The 22,101-nt window shown below is 50.5% G+C and overlaps 2 protein-coding genes across 2 annotated transcripts; both read left to right on the top strand.

Moving 5' to 3' along the window:
• The first annotated feature begins 9,887 nt into the window (after positions 1 to 9,887).
• Positions 9,888 to 11,395, top strand: FKBPL (FKBP prolyl isomerase like). Its single transcript, XM_027099432.1, has 2 exons — positions 9,888 to 10,091; positions 10,264 to 11,395. Exon 2 carries the CDS (start codon positions 10,338 to 10,340, stop codon positions 11,370 to 11,372), a length of 1,035 nt encoding a protein of 344 aa, XP_026955233.1. The 5' UTR covers positions 9,888 to 10,091; positions 10,264 to 10,337; the 3' UTR covers positions 11,373 to 11,395.
• A 572-nt stretch (positions 11,396 to 11,967) lies between these two features.
• Positions 11,968 to 21,419, top strand: ATF6B (activating transcription factor 6 beta). Its single transcript, XM_027099300.1, is given in 19 exon segments — positions 11,968 to 12,049; positions 12,423 to 12,502; positions 12,641 to 12,719; positions 12,970 to 13,061; positions 13,584 to 13,719; positions 16,290 to 16,375; positions 16,516 to 16,651; positions 16,742 to 16,873; positions 17,035 to 17,168; positions 17,831 to 18,016; positions 18,109 to 18,200; positions 18,652 to 18,831; positions 18,993 to 19,100; positions 19,286 to 19,367; positions 19,571 to 19,641; positions 19,861 to 19,972; positions 20,114 to 20,198; positions 20,719 to 20,925; positions 20,928 to 21,419. Coding segments are annotated over 19 exon segments (2,100 nt in total). The 3' UTR covers positions 20,948 to 21,419.
• The last annotated feature ends 682 nt before the right edge of the window (positions 21,420 to 22,101 follow it).

Raw genomic sequence — 22,101 nt, forward strand, 5'->3', positions numbered from 1 at the left:
AGCACCTTAATCTTGGAATTCCCAGCCTCCAGGACTGTGAGAAATTGATTTCTGTTGTTTATAAGACAGCCAGTTTATGGTATTCTGTTACAGCAGCCCAAGTTGACTAAGACATTCTGCAACCTATGTATTTATGGGCAGACATTCTTCTGGTGCTTGTGGAACATGGATGGTTGGACGGATGGTTGCTGGTTCTCTAAACTCAGCAGGTTCCAAACCAAACAGACGAAATGCCACTGAAAACCTGCTTCCCTACCTTTGTAGACAGCACCATTTCCTGAGCACCCTTATCTGAAAACGTGACGCCCCTTCCACCTCCTTCCTGTCTTTACTTTTAGTGAGCTGTTAAGCCCAGTCAATTCTGCCATCACAATGTCTTTTGAATCTGTAACTTTTTCCCAACTCTTGCTGGAAAAATGACCTCATCTAGGATTATTGCAACAGCTCCCCTTTCCTACCTCTCCCTACCTCAAGTCTCCCTTGACACTGCTGTCAGGTTATCCTCCCTAAACACACTTCTCACAGCCGCTTAACACACCTCTCAATAGCCCTTCAAGATTCCCTATTGTTTACTCACCCGGTTACACAATTTTAATCTGGCCTTCAACCTCTTCCATAATTTGAAATCATCCAGCTTTCTCTGGAACCAAACTGTACTATTCACCATTCCCACTTCAGGTCTTTACCCAGCTGTTCTTCAAATCTAAGACCTCTTACTCCAATCTCTGCCTGTTAGAAACCAAAGTGTTTGCTGCTTGTCATGTGTTTCAGACCACATCTAAGCTTTTGCTCACGATATTCTCCTTCCCTTCACATCTGCTTCTTCACTTGGCTAAAATGTACTTATCCTTCAAGGCTCAGATCAATTGACCCCTTCACTCCAGCAAGAGGGAATCTCTCTCTATTACGGGTTGGACTAAAGCAGTGGGTTTCTAAACATAGCTCCAGGCATTCCTTGGAGCCATGATTTTTACCCCTGGCTGTACATTATAGTCATCTGGGGAGCATTTAAAAATCCCAAACCCCAGGTCGCATCCTAAACCAATTAAATCACAATCTCTTGGGACTCAGGCGTCAATATTTTTAAAGACATCCCCAGGTGATTCCAAAGGTCGGGATCCCAGCCAAGGTTGGGAATCACAAGCTTAGAGGCACTTTGGGGACCACCGCAGAGAGGAGAGGCCGAAAGGTGTGGCTTCAACTAGAGCAAGTTTCTTTAGGAGAAAGTATCTGGGTCTAAAACATACCCATTGTTCACTTTATCTGGATTTTTTCCCATCTCTTCCGGCTGAGATCTTGATGTCCTCACCTTACCTTGTCAGCTACTTGAAGGCAGGAGCCAAATCTGGCTTATCTCTGGTTTTCAGAGCCTCACAGATAAAACCTCTTCTATCAATCTTTGAACTCAATTGAATGGAAAGGAATTAAGCAGAGAAAGAAGTGAATGAAAATGACTTCTCCAAGCTCTCATCACCTCACTCAGATTTCTCCCTCGGAGGCGTATTCCAATTCATTTCTCCTCCTACCTTACCTCAACTCCCTCCAAGAGCAAGGATGCCCGTGGCTCTTGTCCTCCTATCAACAGAGATTCTATCCTCCAGGAGGAGAGTCTTTGGACCCTCTAACAGCTATCGGGAGCTCTGATTCCCCCATGATTCGATTCTGGATCATCACTCTCCTGTTGAACCCTCATTGAAGATTCAGTATCTAGCTTACTGCCTTTCTCTCTGCCATCTACTCTCTACCATTCCTCTCTACCGTCTACCTCTGCCATTTCATTATTTTTGGTGGCTTCAATATCCATGTAGATAACCATACAGCACCCTCGTCATTTCCTTCCCTTCCTCAACTCCAATGATGTTTCCCCCCTCCCCAGCCACTGTCTCCCTGTGTCACATCTTTGACTTGGTTACCACAAATAATTGCCTCCCCTCCAAAATCTCTTCAGTCTTTTCATGTCACCCCTCCTCCTTCACTCAGCATCCCTGTTCCAAAAATTCTTCAACCCCACCTGGACCTCTCATTCATTGACTCTCTCACTCCTCTTTGCCACTAGATACCCTCATTTTTTTACTTACCTCAATACCTACTGCAGATCCCAAGGTTCAACACTGTAATTGCCTCTCAGGCCTTGCACTGTATTCTTGGTCCCTCTCCCTTCAACACATTTTATCCCTGGTTAAATCCAACTCTGCCTGCACCACACCTGCACCCAAGAGCTGAATGTGTCTGGGGAAAAAACACACAGTCATACCGACTGGTCTCACTTCCTTTCTGCCTTCGGTGTGGCCTGCAAGCCTGCATTTTCCCACATTCCCCAAATCTGAGACCACAATTTCATAAGATGACAACCTTTCTTCCTATCTCAGTTAGAAAATAGAAACTGTCAGAAAAGAACTTCCTCATGGTCCCACCCCGAAATCTACCAGGCCACCTGCATCTCTATTGAATTCAATGCCTTCCCCTTGTTACTGCAGAGAAGCTGACCTGCTCACTGCCCCCATCCCATCTGTGAGCTGGGATCCCATTCCTTCTCACCTGCACAGAAATGGGACTCTTGAAATTATCCCCTATCTCTCCCACATAATCAGCTTTCCCCTCATTACTGAAACATTCCCATCACCATATAAACATGCTGCAATAATACAGCTCATCTTTGAGAATAAGGGGAAAAAACTCTTTAAAAAAGATATATATATATATTTATTTGGCTGTGACAGGTCTTAGTTGCCACGTGCGGGATCTTCTTTGCGGCATGCAGGATCTAGTTCCCTGACCAGGGACTGAACCCAGGGCCCCTGCATTGGGAGCATGGAGTCTTAGCCACTGGACCACCAGGGAAGTCCCAAAAACTCTTTTGCTACTCACCTATGTAGTAAAAGCACAATGTTCAGAATAGTGGTTGCCTCATGACAGGAGGAGAATTCTTTTGTTTTTCAATTTTTTAATTGAAATATAGTTGATTTTGTGTTAATTTCTGCTGTACAGCAAAATGATTCAGTTATACATACATATATATATATATATATATATATATATATATATATATACATTCTTTTAAAAATATTCTTATCCATTATGGTTTATCATAGAATATTGAATATAGTTCCCTGTGCTATACAGTAGGATCTTGTTGTTTATCCATTCTATATATAATAGTTTGCATCTGCTAACCCCAAATTCCAATCCATCCCTCTCCCACCCGCCCCTCCCCCAGGAGAATTCTGAGTGGAGAGGGATACACAGGGAGCGTCAACAATAGCAGAAAGATTTTATTTCTTAAGCTGCAAGATATCCATTTAATTACTTTGGAACCTATACGTGCTGGGGTTGAGAAACTCTGGTCTAGAACCATTAGCAACATTTAACACAGTTGATCACTCCCTCCTCCTTGAAATGCTTTCTTCACTTCTACTCTTTCTGGATCCAGCTTAAGAAAGTGTCCCCTAGTTCCTTATTTGCTGCTACTTCTCAGTTTTCATTGACTCTTTCAGGCTCCTAAATATTAGAGGGCCTCAGGACTCTGCCCTTGGCCCTTGTCCTCCACCCTAATCCAAGGTCCTGTGCTACCATTGTCCCTTGGCTAGCCCCTTAATTGGATTTTCTGATTAATTGGGTTTCTGCCTTATACAGTCCTTCCTTCAGGAAGAGACCACAGTAATCTTTTAACTTAGCAGATGATATCACTCACCTTGCTCAAACCCTCTGACGGCTCCCGATCACACTTAGAACAAAACCCTTACCTTGGCTCATGAGGCCTACCTGACCTGGCTTCTCCTCACCTCTCTGACTTCATCCCCTCCTACTCTTTCCCTTGCTTACTCTGATTCACCCACTCTGGCCCCCTTGCTGTTCTTCTAGCTGCTATGATTTAGCATAAAAATCTAATTCCTTCCTGCCTCAGGGCCTCTGCGCTTGTGTTTTTCTCACCCTGGACACTCTTCCTTCAGATATCTGCATGCCTGCTCCCTTATGTCATTTATGTCTTTGCACAAATATCACCTCCACAAGGAGACTTTCCCTTGTCATATGGTTCAAAACAGCACCACGCACACCTGGGGGCGTTTTCTGTCCATTCCCTTACCCTGCTTCATTGTGTTCATAGCACTTGCTACTTTATTTTTTCCTTTCTGGTGTAGTTATTTATCTAACACCATCTTGTACAAAATTGACATTATATTTTATTGGTTGATTTTTATTGCCTATTATCTTCACTAGAATATAAGCTGCAAGAGAGCCAGGGCTTCTTTCCACTGCCTTATTCCCAGAACCTAGCACAGTGCTTGGCACAGAGGAGGCCCTCAGTAAAGATTTGCTGAATGACTGAATAAGTAGCTCATGGAGTTGTGTGAAGAGAAATGAGGTAATATACATAAGACACTTAAAGAAATGTCTGGTATTGTGGTCAGGTGTTGGTAAAGACCAGCTCTTATAATTAAACATTTCACTGTGGAAAAGGCTGCCTTTCACTACCTCATCCTGCCTGAAATCTCTGCCTATAAGGGAAGCACAAGCAAAATGGTTTGGGAACCGAGAGGGGAGAGGACCTATTTTGACATAAATCCCAGCAGAACTAAAAACCACAGAAACCACCAAAGCTAAACAGAAGGGGAAATGGATTTAGCCTTTGGAAAGCTAGAATTTTTGTCTCTTATGCTGATGCTAAATGGCAGAAAATAAGTGCAGCATATGGTTCCGTGTGGTGAGTATGGAATTCAGGGGAATGTGAGGGTGTAAAAAGTTCCAACCAGCTTGATGCCTGGTGACAGGGCAGCAGGAATGGGTATAGGAGAAGCTGAAATTGACAAGCCAGAGATGAATAGCATGGGTGTAAAGTGGCTTTCCTTTCCTTATATCTCCTGCTTTGTGCTGCTTCCTCCACCTGCAATAAATCCCTTCAATCTCTACATGTCAAAATTATGGCCATCCTCCAAGGCTCAACCCTTTGGAGACCTTTTCAGATCACCCCCAGTTGGAAATAGCTTCCCTTCCACTTACCACTTTTGCCCTTGCATCTGGAGTTTCGTTAACTATAACTCTTTACCCTTGTTAGCCTACTGATGGGGAGTTCTGTATTTATTTCCATGTCTCACTGACTAATCCTGAGTACTCAGTAAGGGTTACTGAATAGATAAGAAAAGAATCATTACCCCCAAACTGGGTTCACCTCTTGGTGTGTTGAGCCAGAAGACACAACCTAGCCAAGGATAGGTAGAAGAAGGATTTATTACAGCAAGTAAGGAGAACACCAGGAATCTTTCCCAAAGCAGTGTCTTCTCAAACAGCAAAACTGTGGAAGTTTTCAGCTAAGGGTGCATACTCATGAAGGGGCTTGGGCATAGTATGCATACCCTTGAAGGGGCTTGAGCACAGAATTGGGGCAAAGGCCGACAGAGTCCAAGCTTTAGTTTGAAGTCATTAGGGTCAGAAACATTAGCATCCTTCAGGTGCTAGTTGATCTAGTGGTTGAGCGCTTATGAGGGGTGTTAAATTCTGCAAAACGGCTCAAGAAAGTGTTTCTGGCTAATTCTTATCATTGAAACAGAACTGGGAGTCTTTACAACTGATTTATTATCTTTGCTATTGTTACTTCCTTTTTTTCTTTCTTTCTTTATTTTTGGCTGCTTGGGTCTTTGTTGCTGTGCGGTAGTTGCAGCGAGCGGGGGCTACTCTTCAATGAGGTGCATGGGCTTCTCCTTGCAGTGGCTTCTCTTGTTGCAGAGCATGGGCTCTAGGCACGCGGGCTTCAGTAGTTGTGGCTCCAGAGCGCAGGCTCAGTAGTTGTGGTGCACGGACCTAGTTGCTCCGCGGCATGTGGGATCTTCCCGGACCAGGGCTGGAACTGGTGTCCCCTGCACTGCAGGCAGATTCTTAACCACTGTGCCACTAGGGAAGTCCAAGGATTGTTACTTCTTAAGATCATTAATACTAAGACCTGTTCAAGGGCAAGCATTGTGGCAAGGCTTAGATCACAAAATGGTTTAGGCCTAAAATGGCTTCTCTTACGTTAAAAAGCTATTATCGGGGACTTCCCTGGTGGTGCAGTGGTTGAGAGTCCGCCTGCCAATGCAGGGAACACGGGTTTGATCCCTGGTCCGGGAGGATCCCACATGCGGCGGAGCAGCTGGGCCCGTGCACCACAACTACTGAGCCTGCGCTCTAGAGCCCGCAAGCCACAACTGCTGAGCCCATGCACCACAGCTGCTGAAGCCTGCGTGCCTAGAGCCTGTGCTCCGCAGCAGGAGAAGCCACCACAATGGGAAAAGCCCACGCACCACCATGAAGAGTGGCCCCCACTTGCCACAACTGGAGGAAGCCCTCGCGTAGCAACGAAGATGCGACGCAGCCAGAAATAAATAAATTTAAAAAAAAAAAGCTATTATCTGGTTCTTTTCTTCTGGGGATCCCCCCCCCCCACTCTATCTGCTTACAGAATGTTACTTCACCCATTTAGAAGGCAAGTGTCATATGCTCCGTGTGTGCTGAGACAACATGGAACAACCACCAGCTCACAAATTACCTTGCATCAGCTCCTGAACCTCTCCTTGGGTTCTGCCATCAGATTAGATCTTCCTTCCTTCCTTCCCTCCTTCCTTTCTTTCTTTCCGCTGCACCGGCATGCATGTGGGATCTTAGTTCCCCGAACAGGGATCGAACCTGTGCCCCCTGCATTGGGAGCGTGGAGTCTTAACCCCTGGACTGCCAGGGAAGTCCCCAGATTAGATCTATAATGAAGGCAAAACAATGCCTTTATGGGGTAGGGCAAGGAGAGCAGCAGAATATGGCCAGATCCTCTGAGATCCCATGTTCTGTAGACAGGCTTGGGGATATAATCCTCCAGGCTTATTTCCCTTCTTTTTTGTTGATTCCTTGGTGACTATCTCCAGAGAACTGAGCTGTAGAATACTAGGACTCAGGGGCAGGGAACTGGGAGAGAGCAATCTGTGAGAGTCAGTCAATATTCATGCAGTTAACACTTTAGGGGTACAGCCTATGCTATTTCCCATTCCTGAGTTTTCACATCTTGGCCCCTTCCTAGACCTGTGTTTCTCAAGCTGAGACCCAGGGGAATCTACAGATCCATGAATGTCATCTCTGGGGACTTTTCAGTCCTCTTATAAAACTTAACTTTTGTGTTTTCATTTTAATGGGTCATCTTTTTATTGTTTGTTTGTTTTGTTTTATTTATTTATTTATTCGGCTGTGCCAGGTCTTAGTTGTGGCACTCAGGATCTTTGTTGCAACGTGTGGGATCTTTTAGTTGCGGCATGTGGAGTCTTTAGTTGCGGCATGTGGAGTCTTTTGTTGCGGCATGTGAGATCTACTTCCCTGACCAAAGATCAAACCCGGGCCCCCTGCATTGTGGGCGTGGAGTCTTAGTAGCCACTGGACCACAAGGGAAGCCCCTGGGTCATCTTTTTAAAAATAAAAATATTTCCATTCTAGATGATTTGGATTACTGTCTTCCCCCCGCCCCCCTTTCCCCCCACACCGCATAGCACGCTTAGCACCACACAGTCATGTGGGATCTTAGTTCCCCAGCCAGGGATCAAACCCACGCCCCCCACATTGAAAGCATGGGGTCTTAACCACCAGGGAAGTCCCTGGATTACTGTTTTTAGGGGTTTGGTGCCTATGTTTGTTTTTATATATAGTCACAGATGGTGACAAGGGGTTACCTAAGGAGATAAAGTTGACCATTTAATTCAGCGTTTCTCAGTATGGGGTCTATTGGTGTGTTTTCAGAGGTTCAGTTCTAACTCATTCTTTAGACGGCAGCAAAAATGTCTCATCCTCAAGGGATATTCCCTCATCCTTCATTCACTCTCATAGCATCTCATGCTTCTTCATACCACTGTAATTACTTATTCTCCATGGCCAAACTATAAGTTCCATGAGAGCAGGGACTGTCTCTGTCTCATTCATCTATGTATCCCCAGTTCCTAACATCCTGCCTGGAACATAGCAGGTGCTCAATAAATATTTGTTGAATGAATGAATGAAGAAGGAGATAAAACACAAAAGAAATAGAGGCAAGGTCCTTGCCTCTTCAGTTCGGTTGGAACTGAAACATACACACACAAAAGAGTAAGAGACATTACAAAGCAATACATTTGTAACAGAGTACAGTTTCTTTTCATTGAGAGAAGCTAATCTTTGAAGGGTCATTGGAGTGGACCTCTCAGTTAAGGCACACATAATACAAATTAGCAATCTTTGTCCAGGGATTAGGATGTAATCAAATCTTTTGCGACTCATTCTAGACTATCTGCCTTTCCCAGAAATCCCTGAAATGCAACAGGGAAAAGTGAGGGAGAAAAGGTAGATTAATTTTCAATAGGAATATAAGGATTCCAAGAATCAGAGTATTTAGCCTTAGTTGCAGTGGACTAAGGTTACTAGAGTACAGAACCTAGAAATAAAACTTGAGAAAAAAAAGTCTAAGTTAGTGATCTGAGACGCAACACAAAACGGAGAGGACTGTTTTGACACAAGTCTGTGGCTAATGATGAAATTACCTCCCCTCCTGGCTGTCCTGGCATGGTCCTTGTAGTCTGGGGCACAATGGCCGGGTGTTAGAGAGCAAACTGAAGAGGGAGCCAAAGTGAGGACGGAGAGTGGGATTCTCCTTCCCTGAAGAGCTGTGGTAGCCCAGCCTGTGCAGGGAGCTGGATGAGCACGTCTGAATCACAAAGGGGACCTACATGTTTTATTAGGAAGAGGAGGACAAATTTTCCACGGGTCGCCCAGTGGAGCAGGTTATACCAGTTATAGGTACAAAATATATGACAAACTAAAGGGGCACAGACCAAAGGGTGAAGAGAATGGGATGAGGTTATTCTAGAATCATACTATGCAAACTGTGGTCCATGGCCAGCCTCAGCAGCAGCCAAGAGCTTGTTAGAAATGCAGAATTGGGGCTTCCCTGGTGGCGCAGTAGTTGAGAATCCGCCTGCCTGTGCAGGGGACACGGGTTCGATCCCTGGTCCGGGAAGATCCCACATGCCCGGCGCGGCTGGGCCCGTGCGCCACAACTACTGAGCCTGTGCTCTGGAGCCCGTGGACCACAACTACTGAGCCTGCGTGCAGCAACTGCTGAAGCCCGCGTGCCTGGAGCTCGTTCTCCGCAACGAGAGAAACCACCGCAATGAGAAACCCACGCACCGCGGTGAAGAGTGGCCTCCACTCGCCGCAGCTAGAGAGGGCCCGCGTGCAGCAGCGAAGACCCAACACAGCCAAAAATAAATAAATTAAAAAAAAAAAAAAAGAAATGCAGAATTGCAGGGCCCACCTTAGACCCCCTAATTCAGAACCTGCAATTTAACAAGTTCCCCAGATAGTGTGTAGGCACATCAAAGTTTGAAAAGCACTGTCTAAGATTTCTTGAGGAAGAAGAGCTTGAAAGGCATTAATGAATATGGGGTGAAAGGTAAGGCAAGCTTCAGGTGGTCCCCTAAGGAAATAGGGCCAGTTGGGGAGAAAGGTTTTATTTTGAAGCACCCTGGATTGAATGGGCGAAGAAGCAGGCGGGTTGACTCTGGCTGGGAGCCCCGAATGCAGGAACAAGGAGAATAGCACAGGTGGGCCTGAGGTCGCCAGATATAAGGACTGGTCACTGCCGTGTGACACCAGCTCCACCACTCCCCGCTATATTCTCATTCGCCCCAATCTCCCATTCCAGGCCTTCTCTAGATTTTCACTCTCAGTAGCCTGGCCAGCCGTACCTCGCCTAGTTAGGTTTGATTTGGCCTAGCTCGGTTGCTAAGGCCTGGAGCTTCCCGGTTACGGGGGTGTGGCGGGTGAGCGTGTGGGGGAAATGACGTCACGCCCAAAAGGCGGGCTAACCTGACTTCTCCCTCCTCCCGATTGGCTGCCAGGATTTTAACTAGATTCGCTGTCTCGCGGGCTCCAGGGTTAGCCGTCAGTGTCTCTGTCCAGCTGTCCCCTGCCCACCCACCACCACCCCCGTCCGTCCTCTCCGCCTGGGGCAAGACTCCGAGGACAGTACCTCAGTAGCACTTAGCTTCGGAAAGAGAGGTGATTTGAAGGGTCCGGCTGTTGCCGCCAGGCGAGGCGCTTCGACCGCCCAGGTAGTTTTTGACTCGATCGGTGTCCGTAGTTGGGACGGCTACCCAAGCCGCAGGGAATTGTGGAACTTATAGTTCTGGGTTAGTTCGGGGTTGGAACGGAGGCTCGAGCCGAGAACGGAATCTAAATAAGATTCCTGCCAATGACATTATTTTTATTTATTTTTTAAATCAGGTGCGGACCTGAACCTGGTCCATCCCTTTCTGACCAAAACTATTTACCCACATTGGAAAGGACCAGGCACCTAAATGGAGACGCCACCAGTCAATCCAGTGGGAGAGAAGGACACCTCTCAACCGCAGCAACAATGGGAAAAGAACCTTGATTTAACTACTCAGATTAGGCAGCAGCCCCGAGACCCTCCTACTGAAATCCTTGAGCTCAGAGTGAGCCCAGATTCAGACAGCCAAATTCTAGAGAATCCTCAAGAAACTGAAAAACTGGCCGCTGGACTTGAAGGAGACTCTGAGTCTCATGGATCAGCCAGTGAGGTGCCAGAGCCCCTTCAAGCCTCTGATCTCTGGTACTGTCCGGATGGGAGCTTTGTCAAGAAGATCATAATCCGTGGCCATGGCTTGGACAAACCCAAGCTGGGCTCCCGCTGCTGGGTACAGGCTTTTGGATTTACTTTGGGGTCAGGGCTGCCAGAGGGCTGGACAGAGGTAACTATGGGGTTAGGCCCATGGAGGGAAGAAACCTGGGGGGAGCTCATAGAGAAATGCCTGGAGTCCATGTGTCAAGGCGAGCAGGCAGAGCTTCAGCTCCCTGGGTGCTCTGGACCTCCTGTCAGGCTCACACTGGCCTCCTTCACCAAGGGCCGGGACTCCTGGGAACTGGAGGCCACTGAGAAGGAGGCCCTGGCCAGGGAAGAACGTGCAAGAGGCACAGAATTATTCCGAGCTGGGAACCCTGAATCGGCTGCCCGATGCTATGGACGGGCTCTTCGGCTGCTGCTGACTTTACCCCCACCTGGCTCTCCGGAACGAACTGTCCTTCATGCCAACCTGGCTGCCTGTCAGTTGCTGCTAGGGCAGCCCCATTTGGCAGCCCAGAGCTGTGACCGGGTTCTGGAACGGGAGCCTGGCCATTTAAAGGCCTTGTACCGAAGGGGGGTTGCCCAGGCTGCTCTTGGGAACCTGGAAAAAGCAACTGCTGACCTCAAGAAGGTGCTGGCGGTAGACCCAAAAAACCGGGCAGCCCAGGAGGAGCTGGGAAAGGTGATCATTCAGGGAAAGAAACAGGATGCAGGGCTGGCTCAGGGACTGCGCAAGATGTTTGGCTGATTAAAAGTTAAAACCTTAAAAGAAACAGGAACCTGTGAAGTGTGGTCTATGCTGTGAGATTTGGGGGGTGGGGGTGGGGGTGGCCCAGAGGGAGGGTTTCACCCATATCCCACTCTCAGCTTTTGCCTTCCTAGGGGAGGTAGCAGTGGTCTCAGTGTCCCCCTTTACCCTTTTACCATTAAAAAGCCATATGGTCACGTGTGCTATGTTTTGGGGGGCTTATCCATCTCCGAAGATGAATAGAAGCCGTCTACACTTCTAAATTCAGGACACGCTGAGGGGGGGGGGGTGGACAGCGAAACTTCAAAACCTGGTAGCTCCATTTCCTAGGCGCTTTCTGGCTGCGTCCTGTTTGGCGCATGCGCAAATTTCACTGCCCGATGCTGCGGAGGTGCTAGCCTCCTGCCGCACTCCCATTGGCCCGGCCTGTACAGCCTCCTCTTCTATTGACTCATGTGCTCAGTGCCCAGGTCTCTTACTGGTCAGTAGAGCTTCCGGGCCGCCCCCTTTTTTTTAAGAGCCAACTGATTAGTTGATGATGGGGAGAGGCGGGCCTTGGGAGCCGTCTCATGGTTGGGGGGGGCGGGGGGGAAAGATGGCGGAGCTGATGCTCCTCAGCGAGATTGCGGACCCGACGCGCTTTTTCACCGACAATTTGCTGAGCCCGGAGGACTGGGGTGCGCGGAGTGAGGCCTCGGGGAGGGGAAAGGGCTGTGGCGTACTGTGACCCTGAGGCACGCAGGAGGAAGCGGAGGCCCAAGGAGGAAGGCTGGGCAAATACGGAATGCACCACTTGAAGGAGGGCGGAACGGGAGGCTAGTTGTGCTTTCGGGGGATGCGGGAGTTGGGGAAGACCTCCGCTCCTGCGGAAATATGGAGTTGTTCCGGGGTCGGGGAGGGAGGGGCTGAAGTTCTTTGGCTATATCACTTTTCAAGTGGGCGGGCGGTGGGTCCGGCCGAGCCGAGCCAATGAGGGATGGGTCGAGGGCTTTGTGTGGATCCGAAGGCTGCGCTAGCGGAAGACCCCCCGACCCTCCGCACCTCTTGCAGACAGCACCTTATACACCGGCCTGGATGAAGTGGCCGAGGAGCAGACGCAGCTCTTCCTTTGCCCGGAGCAGGATGTCCCGGTATCGGTCCCCAGCCTGGTCTTTTACGCTTGGTGGGTGAGGGTGGTCGCAGAACCAGGACTCATCCCCCGGCCTGAGGTCATCTGGAGCCACCCGTCATCCTCACACTCCTGCCATCTAATATCCTCCCTTATTCAGTTTGACAGCAGTTCCCTGGACTTGGAGATGGATGTCAGCCCTCCTGAACCCCCCTGGGACTCTCTGCCTATCTTCCCAGGTAAGCTACCCTGTGTGATTCCCTCAACCAGAAACCCTGAGCTTCCGTTGTTTCCCAGAAACTGCAATTCCTCTTATCCTCACGCTTCCTCCACCTGATTGCCTGTGTACTCTTCTCCCTCTTTGATTCTTTATATGTGTTCGTTCCCCCTTGCCCCAGTAAGGGGTCCTTACCCCATAAAATCCTGGGCACTTTTTGGACTCTTGTCAGGCTCTGCTTCCAGGTTATTTTCTAACCCCTTTCTCTCCAGATCTTCAGGTGAAGTCTGAGCCATCCTCCCCCTCCTCCTCCTCCTCCCTCAGCTCTGAATCCTCGCGCCTTTCTGCAGAGCCCTCCAGCCAGGTGAGAGTCATCTCCCTCCTACTGTCTGTGGCAGGGACTCAGCTCCCTCGACTTCACCTATAGATGCTGAGGAAATGATTTGTGTGCTGCGAGTCATGGGGTGTTGGTGGGGGGCTTCTTTTCTGCCTTTGCCATTTCTTTTATATCCTCATTTTTCACATTTCCATTCTTTGGTTGTCTAGAATTGAAGGTGGAGTTTTTTAATATACAGAGAAATGTGGCAGCCATGGGGGGCCTGGGAAGAAGAGAGTTGTTAACTGCTGAGAATTCTGGAACTTTTCTTGTCCAAGTTGTCCACACGAAGGCAATATTTGAAATCATGAGACTTTATCACCCCTCCCAGGAATAAAATAGAAAGAGAGAACCAGGGGCCAGACACAGCCTAGGGAGATGCTGAGTATGAATGTCAAGTAATTGGTGGTTTGTAAGCTCGAAAGCTTTTGTTCTTGCTCTTACTCTCAACACGTCCTTTGTTTTCTTTCCTTGTTTCTGTCCCCCTGCTTTACCCTGACTCGTACCCAGGCCTCTGGTGTAGGGGAGGTGCTGGTCGTGAAGTCAGAGTCCTTGACACCCTCACTCTGCCTCCTGGGAGATGATCCAACATCCCCATTTGAAACCGTCCAGATCAATGTGGGCCCCACCTCTGATGATGCCTCAGGTAATAACAGCCTGCACCATCCTCAGGCTTTACCAAGGTAGAGTGTATGTATGTGTGTACACACGTGCACGCGCATGTGTGTATGGGAAGCGGGAGTGCAGTCAGCAGGACAGGGAGGAAAAGGTGGCGAGGAGAAATGGCAGATAACCAAGAGAGAGGCCGGGAGCGGGAGGGAGGATTTCAGGAAATCACAGCCAGTGAAGCACGGAAGAAATGGGGATGATTTTTCTTTCTTTTCTTGTTCCTAGTCACCTGTTGTGTGATTTAACTTCCTGTTGCTTTGTATAAACTTGCAGACAGTTTAGGGCATTTTTATCTATGTGACTTTCCCCCTGAAGGTTTTATTATAAAAATTTTCAAACATACAGAAAAGTTGGAATACCATATACCCAACTCCTGGATTCTACAAGTAACATTGTTTGTGCTGTTTTGAAAAGCGTTATTGAGTTTAGTTACTCTTATATGTTTATTGAGCAGCTACTCCATGCCAGATACTGGACACGGTGCTGGAGTTGCAAAGGTGAAGAACACGTTAACCACCACACTGACTTGAGGCCCCTGTAGTGTGGTGGGGGGAAGAAAGCCAAGCAAGGTGTACTAATTCTAGGATAGAGCCTGTCACAGGCACCCTGAAAGCTCACAAGAGGGGGCCTCTCACCCGATTGGGGCTGGCTCAAGGGTGTACTCTAGGCGGAGGGGTTTCCTGATCCGAGTTTCAAAGGACACATAGGAATTAGCCAGAAGGAGAACGTGGGGACTGGTTGTGTTTGTAAGGAACGTGCATCTCTTTAGAGAGGATGTGAGGTGGGGTCGTAAAGAAAGGCCAGGAGATGCAGAGGCTGCAGGGCCAGGTAGGAACCCTGCTAAGGGACTCTTAGCTTTTTTCCTGTGGGCAGTTGGGAGCCTTTGAAGAGTCAAGCAGGAGAGCAATATTATTAGGAAGAGGACTCTGGTGGCAGAGTAGAGAGTGGATTGCAGAGACACAGGACTGGAAGCAGAAGGAGGACCAAGAAAGAGGTTCATGCGGTTAATCAAGTAAGATACTCAGCTCATGGGCCCAGCTGCTCCGCGGCATGTGGGATCCTCCCGGACCGGGGCACGAACCCGTGTCCCCTGCATCGGCAGGCAGACTCTCAACCACTGCGCCATCAGGGAAGCCCCCATGTTGATTATTGATTTCAAAGCGACTTCAGGGTTTCCTAGCACCGCCTCCCTTTGGTTGAACTTTAACCAGAAGCTAGAAGGCAAGAGAGCCCCAAGGTGCACTCCATTCATGTTTTTCCCCGGGCCTCAGAGTAGGGCAGGGAAAGATGGAGAGTGGGTTTGGAGGGACAAACAGCTCATATCCAGCATACGATTAAATGTTACAAAGAGGACAAACAAAATAACGGATTGAAAAGTCTATAACAGCAAAAAGATTATTGATGGTTTTGCAAAGGCTAGTGTTTTTGGAGTCAGAGTCTCCCCTGGTATTTAGGTATTTTTTGAGGGCCTGTACTTTACCCCTCACTTTGACAGACATGAAGCATAAGACATAGTCCTTGCTTTTGGAGAGTTTCATGAGGTTTATAACACATGGTTAATAGCTCAAACAGTGGTCACCTCTGAGGAGGGGATCTGGGTGTCTGGTTGACAAGGAAGGGAATGAAATTTCCTTTTCACTGAATTCCCCTTCCTTCCTTTGGGATTTTGTATATGACTGTATTACCTATCAAAATATATAAGTAGTTATGACATTTTGAAATAGCAGTAGTGGCAATCATATAATTAAGTATCAAAATGCGTGCTGTGGACCAGAGGTAGTAGCGGACCATTGACCTCGGGGCTGAATCTGGCCCTCGGACGGGTTCACCTCCATGGGGCAATCAACAGGTCTTATAGATAGGTTTTTTTTCTTTGTTTGTTTTTTATTTTTATAGATAGGTTTAACAGAAGCCATGAAGGCTCAGAGGTGACTGAGCTTTGAAGGCTGACAGAAGGAAGAGAATCTGTATGAAGGGACAAGCAGTGAGCCCTGTTTAAGGCCAGTTGAATTTGGGTGAACGGCGAGGCTTGAGAAAGGAAGTGACCAGCAGGCAGCTTGGGAGTCAGGATCACGGTGCAGCGGGGCAGTCAAGGGTAGAGATGCAGACTGGGCAGTTGTCAGTGTGGCGACGCATGATCGCGTTGGGCCAGGATGAGGTGGAAATCCAGCCAGACAGGAATCTGGGCCCTTACGAATGCTGCCGAATCCTGCTTGGGCCTCCTCCATGTGAATGGACAAGGTGTGTGAGGAAGAAAGAGGGAGAGCAGAAGCACAGGGACAGCCTTGAGGGAAGCTGAGCAGCGGTGAAAACAACTGATAGGGGCCACGGAAGGAGAAAGGGAGTCCTGGGTAAAGAGGTAGGAGGAGAGGCAGCAGATTAGCAGCTCCATGGTGCCCCTCCTCTGGATTGCCCTCCTGGGCCAGAAGAGTTTTCCTTGCAGGTACAAGGAGAAATGACCATGTCTTCCATTTCCCCATCTTAGCCCTCTTCTCCTTCAGTGTTTGTCTGATATCCAGCTTTTTGTCTCATCCCACTGTCCCGCAGATGTTCAGATTAAGATAGAGCCTGTCTCTCCATCTTCCTCCATCAACTCAGAGGCTTCCCTGCTCTCTGCGGAGTCCCCCAACCAGGTGAGCATCCACTTCCTTCCTCCCTCCAGCACGCCGGTGCGTTCCTTCTGGCTCTCAGAGGTGTGAGAGCTTTCTTTTCTTCAGCTCCGTCTCCTCAGCACTCCTCCTGACTCACATATCTTCTGGAATGCCCCACGTAGGCTTTTATAGGAGAGGAGGTACTGGAAGTGAAGACAGAGTCCCCATCCCCTCAAGGGTGTCTCTTGCGGGATGTCTCAGGCCCCCCACTTGGAGCTGTCCAGATCAGCATGGGCCTGTCCTCTGATGGCTCCTCAGGTAATGAGGCCTCCTGACACCTGGAGTCTCTCGCAAGAGGCCTATAGTCCTGACATTTCTTCTTCCTTCCTTCCTTTCACCTTCCTTCAGGCAAACCCCTGACCGCCCGGAAGCCACCACTGCAGCCCAAACCTGTGGTGATAACCACTGTCCCGATGCCACCGAGAGCTGTGCCTCCCAGCACCACTGTCCTTCTGCAGCCCCTTGTCCAGCCACCCCCAGGTACTAAAGAAGGAGAGAAGGAGGTGGCCTGGATTGACCTTCTCAGGGGGCTCACAGCCATTGAGCCTCCCGACACTTGGGTGCTCAGGTGTGGGTGTGGACACAAGGAACCCACCTGACTTCCAGCTCTCTGACCTCCTTCTCCTGTCTACTTGCCCCAGTGTCCCCAGTTGTTCTCATCCAAGGTGCTATTCGAGTCCAGCCTGAGGGACTGACCCCCCCTGCTCCACGGCCTGAGAGGAAGAGCATTGTTCCAGCTCCTATGCCTGGGAACTCCTGCCCGCCTGAGGTGGATGTAAGCATTTACTGGGGAGGAGAGGAGTAGGGCTAGTAATGGGAAGAGAAGAGAACTGTCGTGGGAGAGAACTGTGGAGTGAGAAGGGAGCAAAAAGTGAGGAAGCAGGCCCATAAGACGGTCCTGAAGGTTAACGTGGACCTCTTTTATATATGAGTATCTACCCCGTGTAGTTTTAGGATCCTTGGGTTTGCTACCCCTGCAGATGGCGAAGTGGGCGTGGTCTTAGTACATCAAAGGCAGGGGAGTCATCCTGTGTTAGAGAAGAGGGAGGCTGCTTCCTAGGGGAAGACCAGGTAAACTGTTCTCTAATTTTAGCAAGCGTCAACTTCGGGTCCTAAAAAGGAGAATTGAGAAGAAGGAAGACCACCCATCAAGGAAAGGAACTGAGGTTCCACGAAGAACCAGGATGGGGGAAGTTCCTCCTATAGTCTAACTTCTCTCAGTGCTGAGGAACAGCATTAGGGAGTGGTTGAGAGAAGGGCCCCTTCCCTGGAATGTTTTGGCAGAGAGGAAGAACCTCTCTCTGGCTCTGTAGGTAGAGGTTAGGAAGGCAGGAGAGTGGCCCCTGTGAGCTCTGGGTGATCGGTCCCTGGAGTTGGAGGGTGTGATGCCCCTCTCCCTCCCCTCTTTCCCTGTCTCTCTGACCCTTTTGTGCCTAGGCAAAGCTGCTGAAGCGGCAGCAGCGAATGATCAAGAACCGGGAGTCGGCCTGCCAGTCCCGGAGGAAGAAGAAAGAGTATCTGCAGGGGCTGGAAGCTCGGCTGCAGGCTGTGCTGGCCGACAACCAGCAGCTCCGGCGGGAGAATGCTGCCCTCCGCCGGCGGCTGGAGGCCCTGCTGGCTGAGGTAAGACCCGGGTGTCCTTGGGAGACCCGTGGGAGTACGGGCTCCTTGGAATGACTCCCCCTCTCTGGCTTCTCTCTTTCTCTGCATCTTAGAACAGCGAGCTCAAGTTAGGGTCTGGAAACAGGAAGGTGGTCTGCATCATGGTCTTCCTTCTCTTCATTGCCTTCAACTTTGGGCCTGTCAGGTGAGACCCTCGTTGCCTCCCCAGAGCCTTCTGGGTGGAGCCCAGCTCCCGGCTGCCCGGGGGGTAGTCTGGCACAGTCACTTTCGTTACTTGCACACAGACAGCTCTGATGTCCTTGGCGCTGATGGTGGGTGTATCCAGTCAGTCCCTTCTTGTTCCCTCATTGCTCTCATAAGTGTTATGTCCTGGAGGAGATGGTGGTGAGAACGTTGATAAAAATAGTGACTATTAAGTGCCTAGTGAGTTCTGGGCCCTTGGTTAAGCACTCTCCTTTCCTCGTGTTTTCTGGCTCGATGAGTAGGGACTGTTCTCATTCCGTCCTACAGATGAAGAGATTCAGTCTTGTAGCACAGATCGGAACCAGGCGGACTATCTGTAGAGCCCTCCCCCTTAACTAGCCCCTCAGTAAAGCTGGAATTCTTCCTCGTGCTCTGTCCTTTCCTATCCACAGCATCAGTGAGCCTCCTCCAGCTCCCGTCTCTCCTCGGATGAGCAGAGAGGAGCCTCGACCCCAGAGACACTTGCTGGAGTTCTCGGCGCAAGAGCCAGTTCACAGAGTCGAGCACCCCCAGCATCCCTCCCAGGGTCCCAAGGAGACCCAGCCCAGCTCCACGGGCCAGCCAAGTTTCAGGTGAGGAGAGGGCCCTCTCTCTTTTGAGTGTGTCTTCTCCCCCAGAGTGACCTTTCCTTTTGAGGGGAGCTGGAGTTGCTCTCTTGCCAGCATGACCTTCTCCATTGATGGGAGAGCACTGGGCAGCCTCAGGTCATTGCCTCGTCCCTGCCTCACTCCAGGAACCTGACAGCCTTCCCTGGGGGCACCAAGGAGCTGCTGCTGAGAGACCTGGACCAGCTCTTCCTCTCCTCTGATTGCCGGCACTTCAACAGGACCGAGTCCCTGAGGTGTGGGGCATTCACAACCGGGGCGCCTTCCCTCTTGTCCCGAGGCGCCTCCGCAGACGGCCTGGCTGTCCTTGTGTGCTGAAGCACCAGCTCTCTGTGCCCTCTCTCTCCCCTCCTATGTGTGGGCGAGGAGAGTGGGAGTCTTGGCCTGGCACAGAGGTTTTACCCGTCCTCTGCTTCCCCAGGCTTGCTGATGAGCTGAGTGGCTGGGTCCAGCGCCACCAGAGAGGCCGGCGGAAGATGCCCCAGAGGCCCCAGGAGAGACAGGTAGGAGGGGGTGGGGCTGGTTCAAGGAAAGCCACTTGAAAACAAGGGCTGAATGTCCTGGGGATTTTAAGAGGGCATCTTGTTATGGGGCTTTGGGGGCAGTAGGAGGGTGGGTGTGCGGTGGCGTCAGCTCCCAGGGGCTGTCTGTTTCTTTTCCCTTTTCCCTCCACCCTCTTCAAATCCTCAGATACTTCTCCTTCCAGAAGTCTCAGCTATGGAAGAAGTCGCCTCCAGTTAAGGCAGTCCCCACCCAACCCCCTGGGCCCCCAGAAAGGTGAGTCTTGGGGGGGCACTTATTTGTTAAGTGAGGTTCCACTCTAAAGAGCTATACCCTAAGGAGCTGTCCTGTGCTCGTCATCATTGCCACCGATGGCGTGATGCTCCCCTTATCCCCTGGGGGTCTCTTGTCTTTCTCTCATCCTTTCCCCCTTCCGCACTGGGAACTGGGCACTGGGCTTAGTTCCTCGCCAATCCTGTTTCCCTGCCCGTCTAGGGATGCTGTGGGCCAGCTGCAGCTATATCGCCAACCAGACCGTTCACAGCCAGAGTTCCTGGATGCAATTGACCGACGGGAAGACACATTTTATGTTGTCTCCTTCCGAAGGGTGAGTTTCTCCTCCTGGTCCCATCCCTGTCACCCTGGGTTCCCCAGCAGTCTGCCTGCAGGTTGAGGCTGTAGAGTAGGGCCGGGGAGCCTGTCAACATCTTTTCCTCCACCCTCCCAGCCTGGCCCCTCTTTTTCCCAGGACCACTTGCTGCTCCCAGCCATCAGCCACAACAAGACCTCTCGGCCCAAGATGTCCCTGGTGATGCCCGCCATGGCCCCCAATGGTAATTCTTTCTCTGCCCAGTGTGGGGAGGGGTCCTGAAATTGAGGAACAAGGAAGTTCCAGTGGGGAGACCCAGCATGAGGAGTTGAGGGGGGAGATGGGGACAGGAGTGGTAATTCTATAGAGATGCTAGATGCATGGGTGAGAAGAAGCCAGAAATGACTGGATAGAAAAATAAAATGCAGGACACTGCTGGGAGGAAGATGAGGGTGCGGGTCCTCCCTAGGTGAAACTGCTTAGGGTGTGCTGGGCAGAGGGGTGTGGGCTGGGAACCCGCCGGACTCTTCTTTTTGTTCTCTTGCTGTCCTCTCCCCTGTGACCTCACACTCATCAGTGTCATTTTTTCCCCGACTTCCTTCCTTCTCCCTGCACCAACTCCCTCCCTCCCCTCTCATTTAACTCCCACTGGGGCTCTGCTTCCTCGTCACTGCCCTTCCCCCGATGTCCACCTCTACTGTTCTGACCCCTCCTCTCCGTCTGTCTCCCCCTTCTCCTCTTCCCTAACTCCCCGCTTCTCACAGAGACCCTGTCAGGCCGGGGGCCCCCGGGAGACTATGAGGAGATGATGCAGATCGAGTGTGAGGTCATGGACACCAGGGTGATCCACATCAAGACCTCCACGGTGCCCCCCTCACTCCGAAAACAGCCGTCCTCAAGCCCGGGCAATGCCACAGGTGGCCCCTTGCCAGCTTCTGCAGCCAGCCAGGCCCACCAGGCCGCCCGTCAGCCCTCTACCTCAATCATCCCTGACCTCTACGACTCACACTGACTTAGAACTGGGGGGCAGGGGGTGGGGGCGACCAAGTGGGACTGTTTCGAATTTTCCTGATCCCTGGGCTGGGGGCAATTGGTAAAGGAAAGACAGGGTATGGGGGTTAAGCACTTATTTGGAGGTGCGGGGAAGTTTTCCTCTCTTCTCACCCCTTTTTGGAATATAGGGCTCCTCTCACTTCTGTGAACCCCGTGTCCCTGCTTCTTTCTTTGAGGGTGTTGAATGAGCGTAAGTTTTGGGGTAGGTGGGCTCCTGTACACTCTTTATTCTTTTGTTTCTGTTTGGGGGGTGGAGGTGGGAATTTAGTCCCCAGGCGGGACTAGGGAAGTTTTTACATTTTGGAGCTAGTTCCTGAGAGTCAAGGAGGAGAGGTGGAGGGAGGTCAGGTGTATGTATGTGCATATCTTCTTTTTTATTATTAAATAAACAACTTGGAGGGAGTTGAAGGAATGGTGCCTGCCTAACTGGCTCGTGACGGGGAATTCTGGGGAAAGTGACTTGCATAGGGCCAGTGTTCAGAGAATCAAGTACTGAAGACATGGCTGGCTCTGGGGTGGGGTGGGTGTGTGATCGCAGAGCTCACGTCATCCCCTTATCCCCACCCCTGCAAGGCGGGTATGTCTGCTGTCCAGCGGGGGAGCGGGGGAGCGGGGGAGCGGGGGAGCGGGGGAGTGGGGGAGGGCTGTCCCATGGCGTGACAGCCTGGAGGATGCAGCTCCCAGAATGTGTCTGAGTAAACAGGAAGGACAGGGGGCCCCACGCCCTTCAGGGTGAGCGTCCTCCCTGGGTCCTGTGCATTCTTGCAGGTTCTCCCCCACCTTGCTTTCCAGGACTAGCAGCTTGAACTAACAGTGGAGGTGGGGCCAGGGGCTGTGAGCCCAGAAAGGAGACACAGTGGAGAAGGGGGCAGTGTTTGGAGGGAAGGGGCACGTTGAGGAGCATCTCCTTAGCCCTAAACTGGAGGAAACTAAAACATGAGAGTCCAGTTGAGAGAAAAGGAGGAGCACGGGGCCAGCAGGAAAGGCTGTGTTTTCTAATTAGGAGGAAGGGGAACAGGGCAACGTGTGAGGGACCGAGTCTCACTCAGCCTCGGGGGGATCTCCATCAGCAGCTCCTGTCCAGCAGCACCATG

Source organism: Aethalodelphis obliquidens, unplaced genomic scaffold (genome assembly GCF_003676395.1).
Source record: "Aethalodelphis obliquidens isolate GAN/ISIS:26980383/991018 unplaced genomic scaffold, ASM367639v1 scaffold131, whole genome shotgun sequence".
In the NCBI taxonomy this organism is placed as follows: domain Eukaryota; kingdom Metazoa; phylum Chordata; class Mammalia; order Artiodactyla; family Delphinidae; genus Aethalodelphis; species Aethalodelphis obliquidens.

What these genes read in the sequence shown, in the direction of transcription:
- FKBPL (XM_027099432.1), top strand. Translation starts at nt 10,338, where the DNA reads ATGGAGACGCCACCAGTCAATCCAGTGGGAGAGAAGGACACCTCTCAA.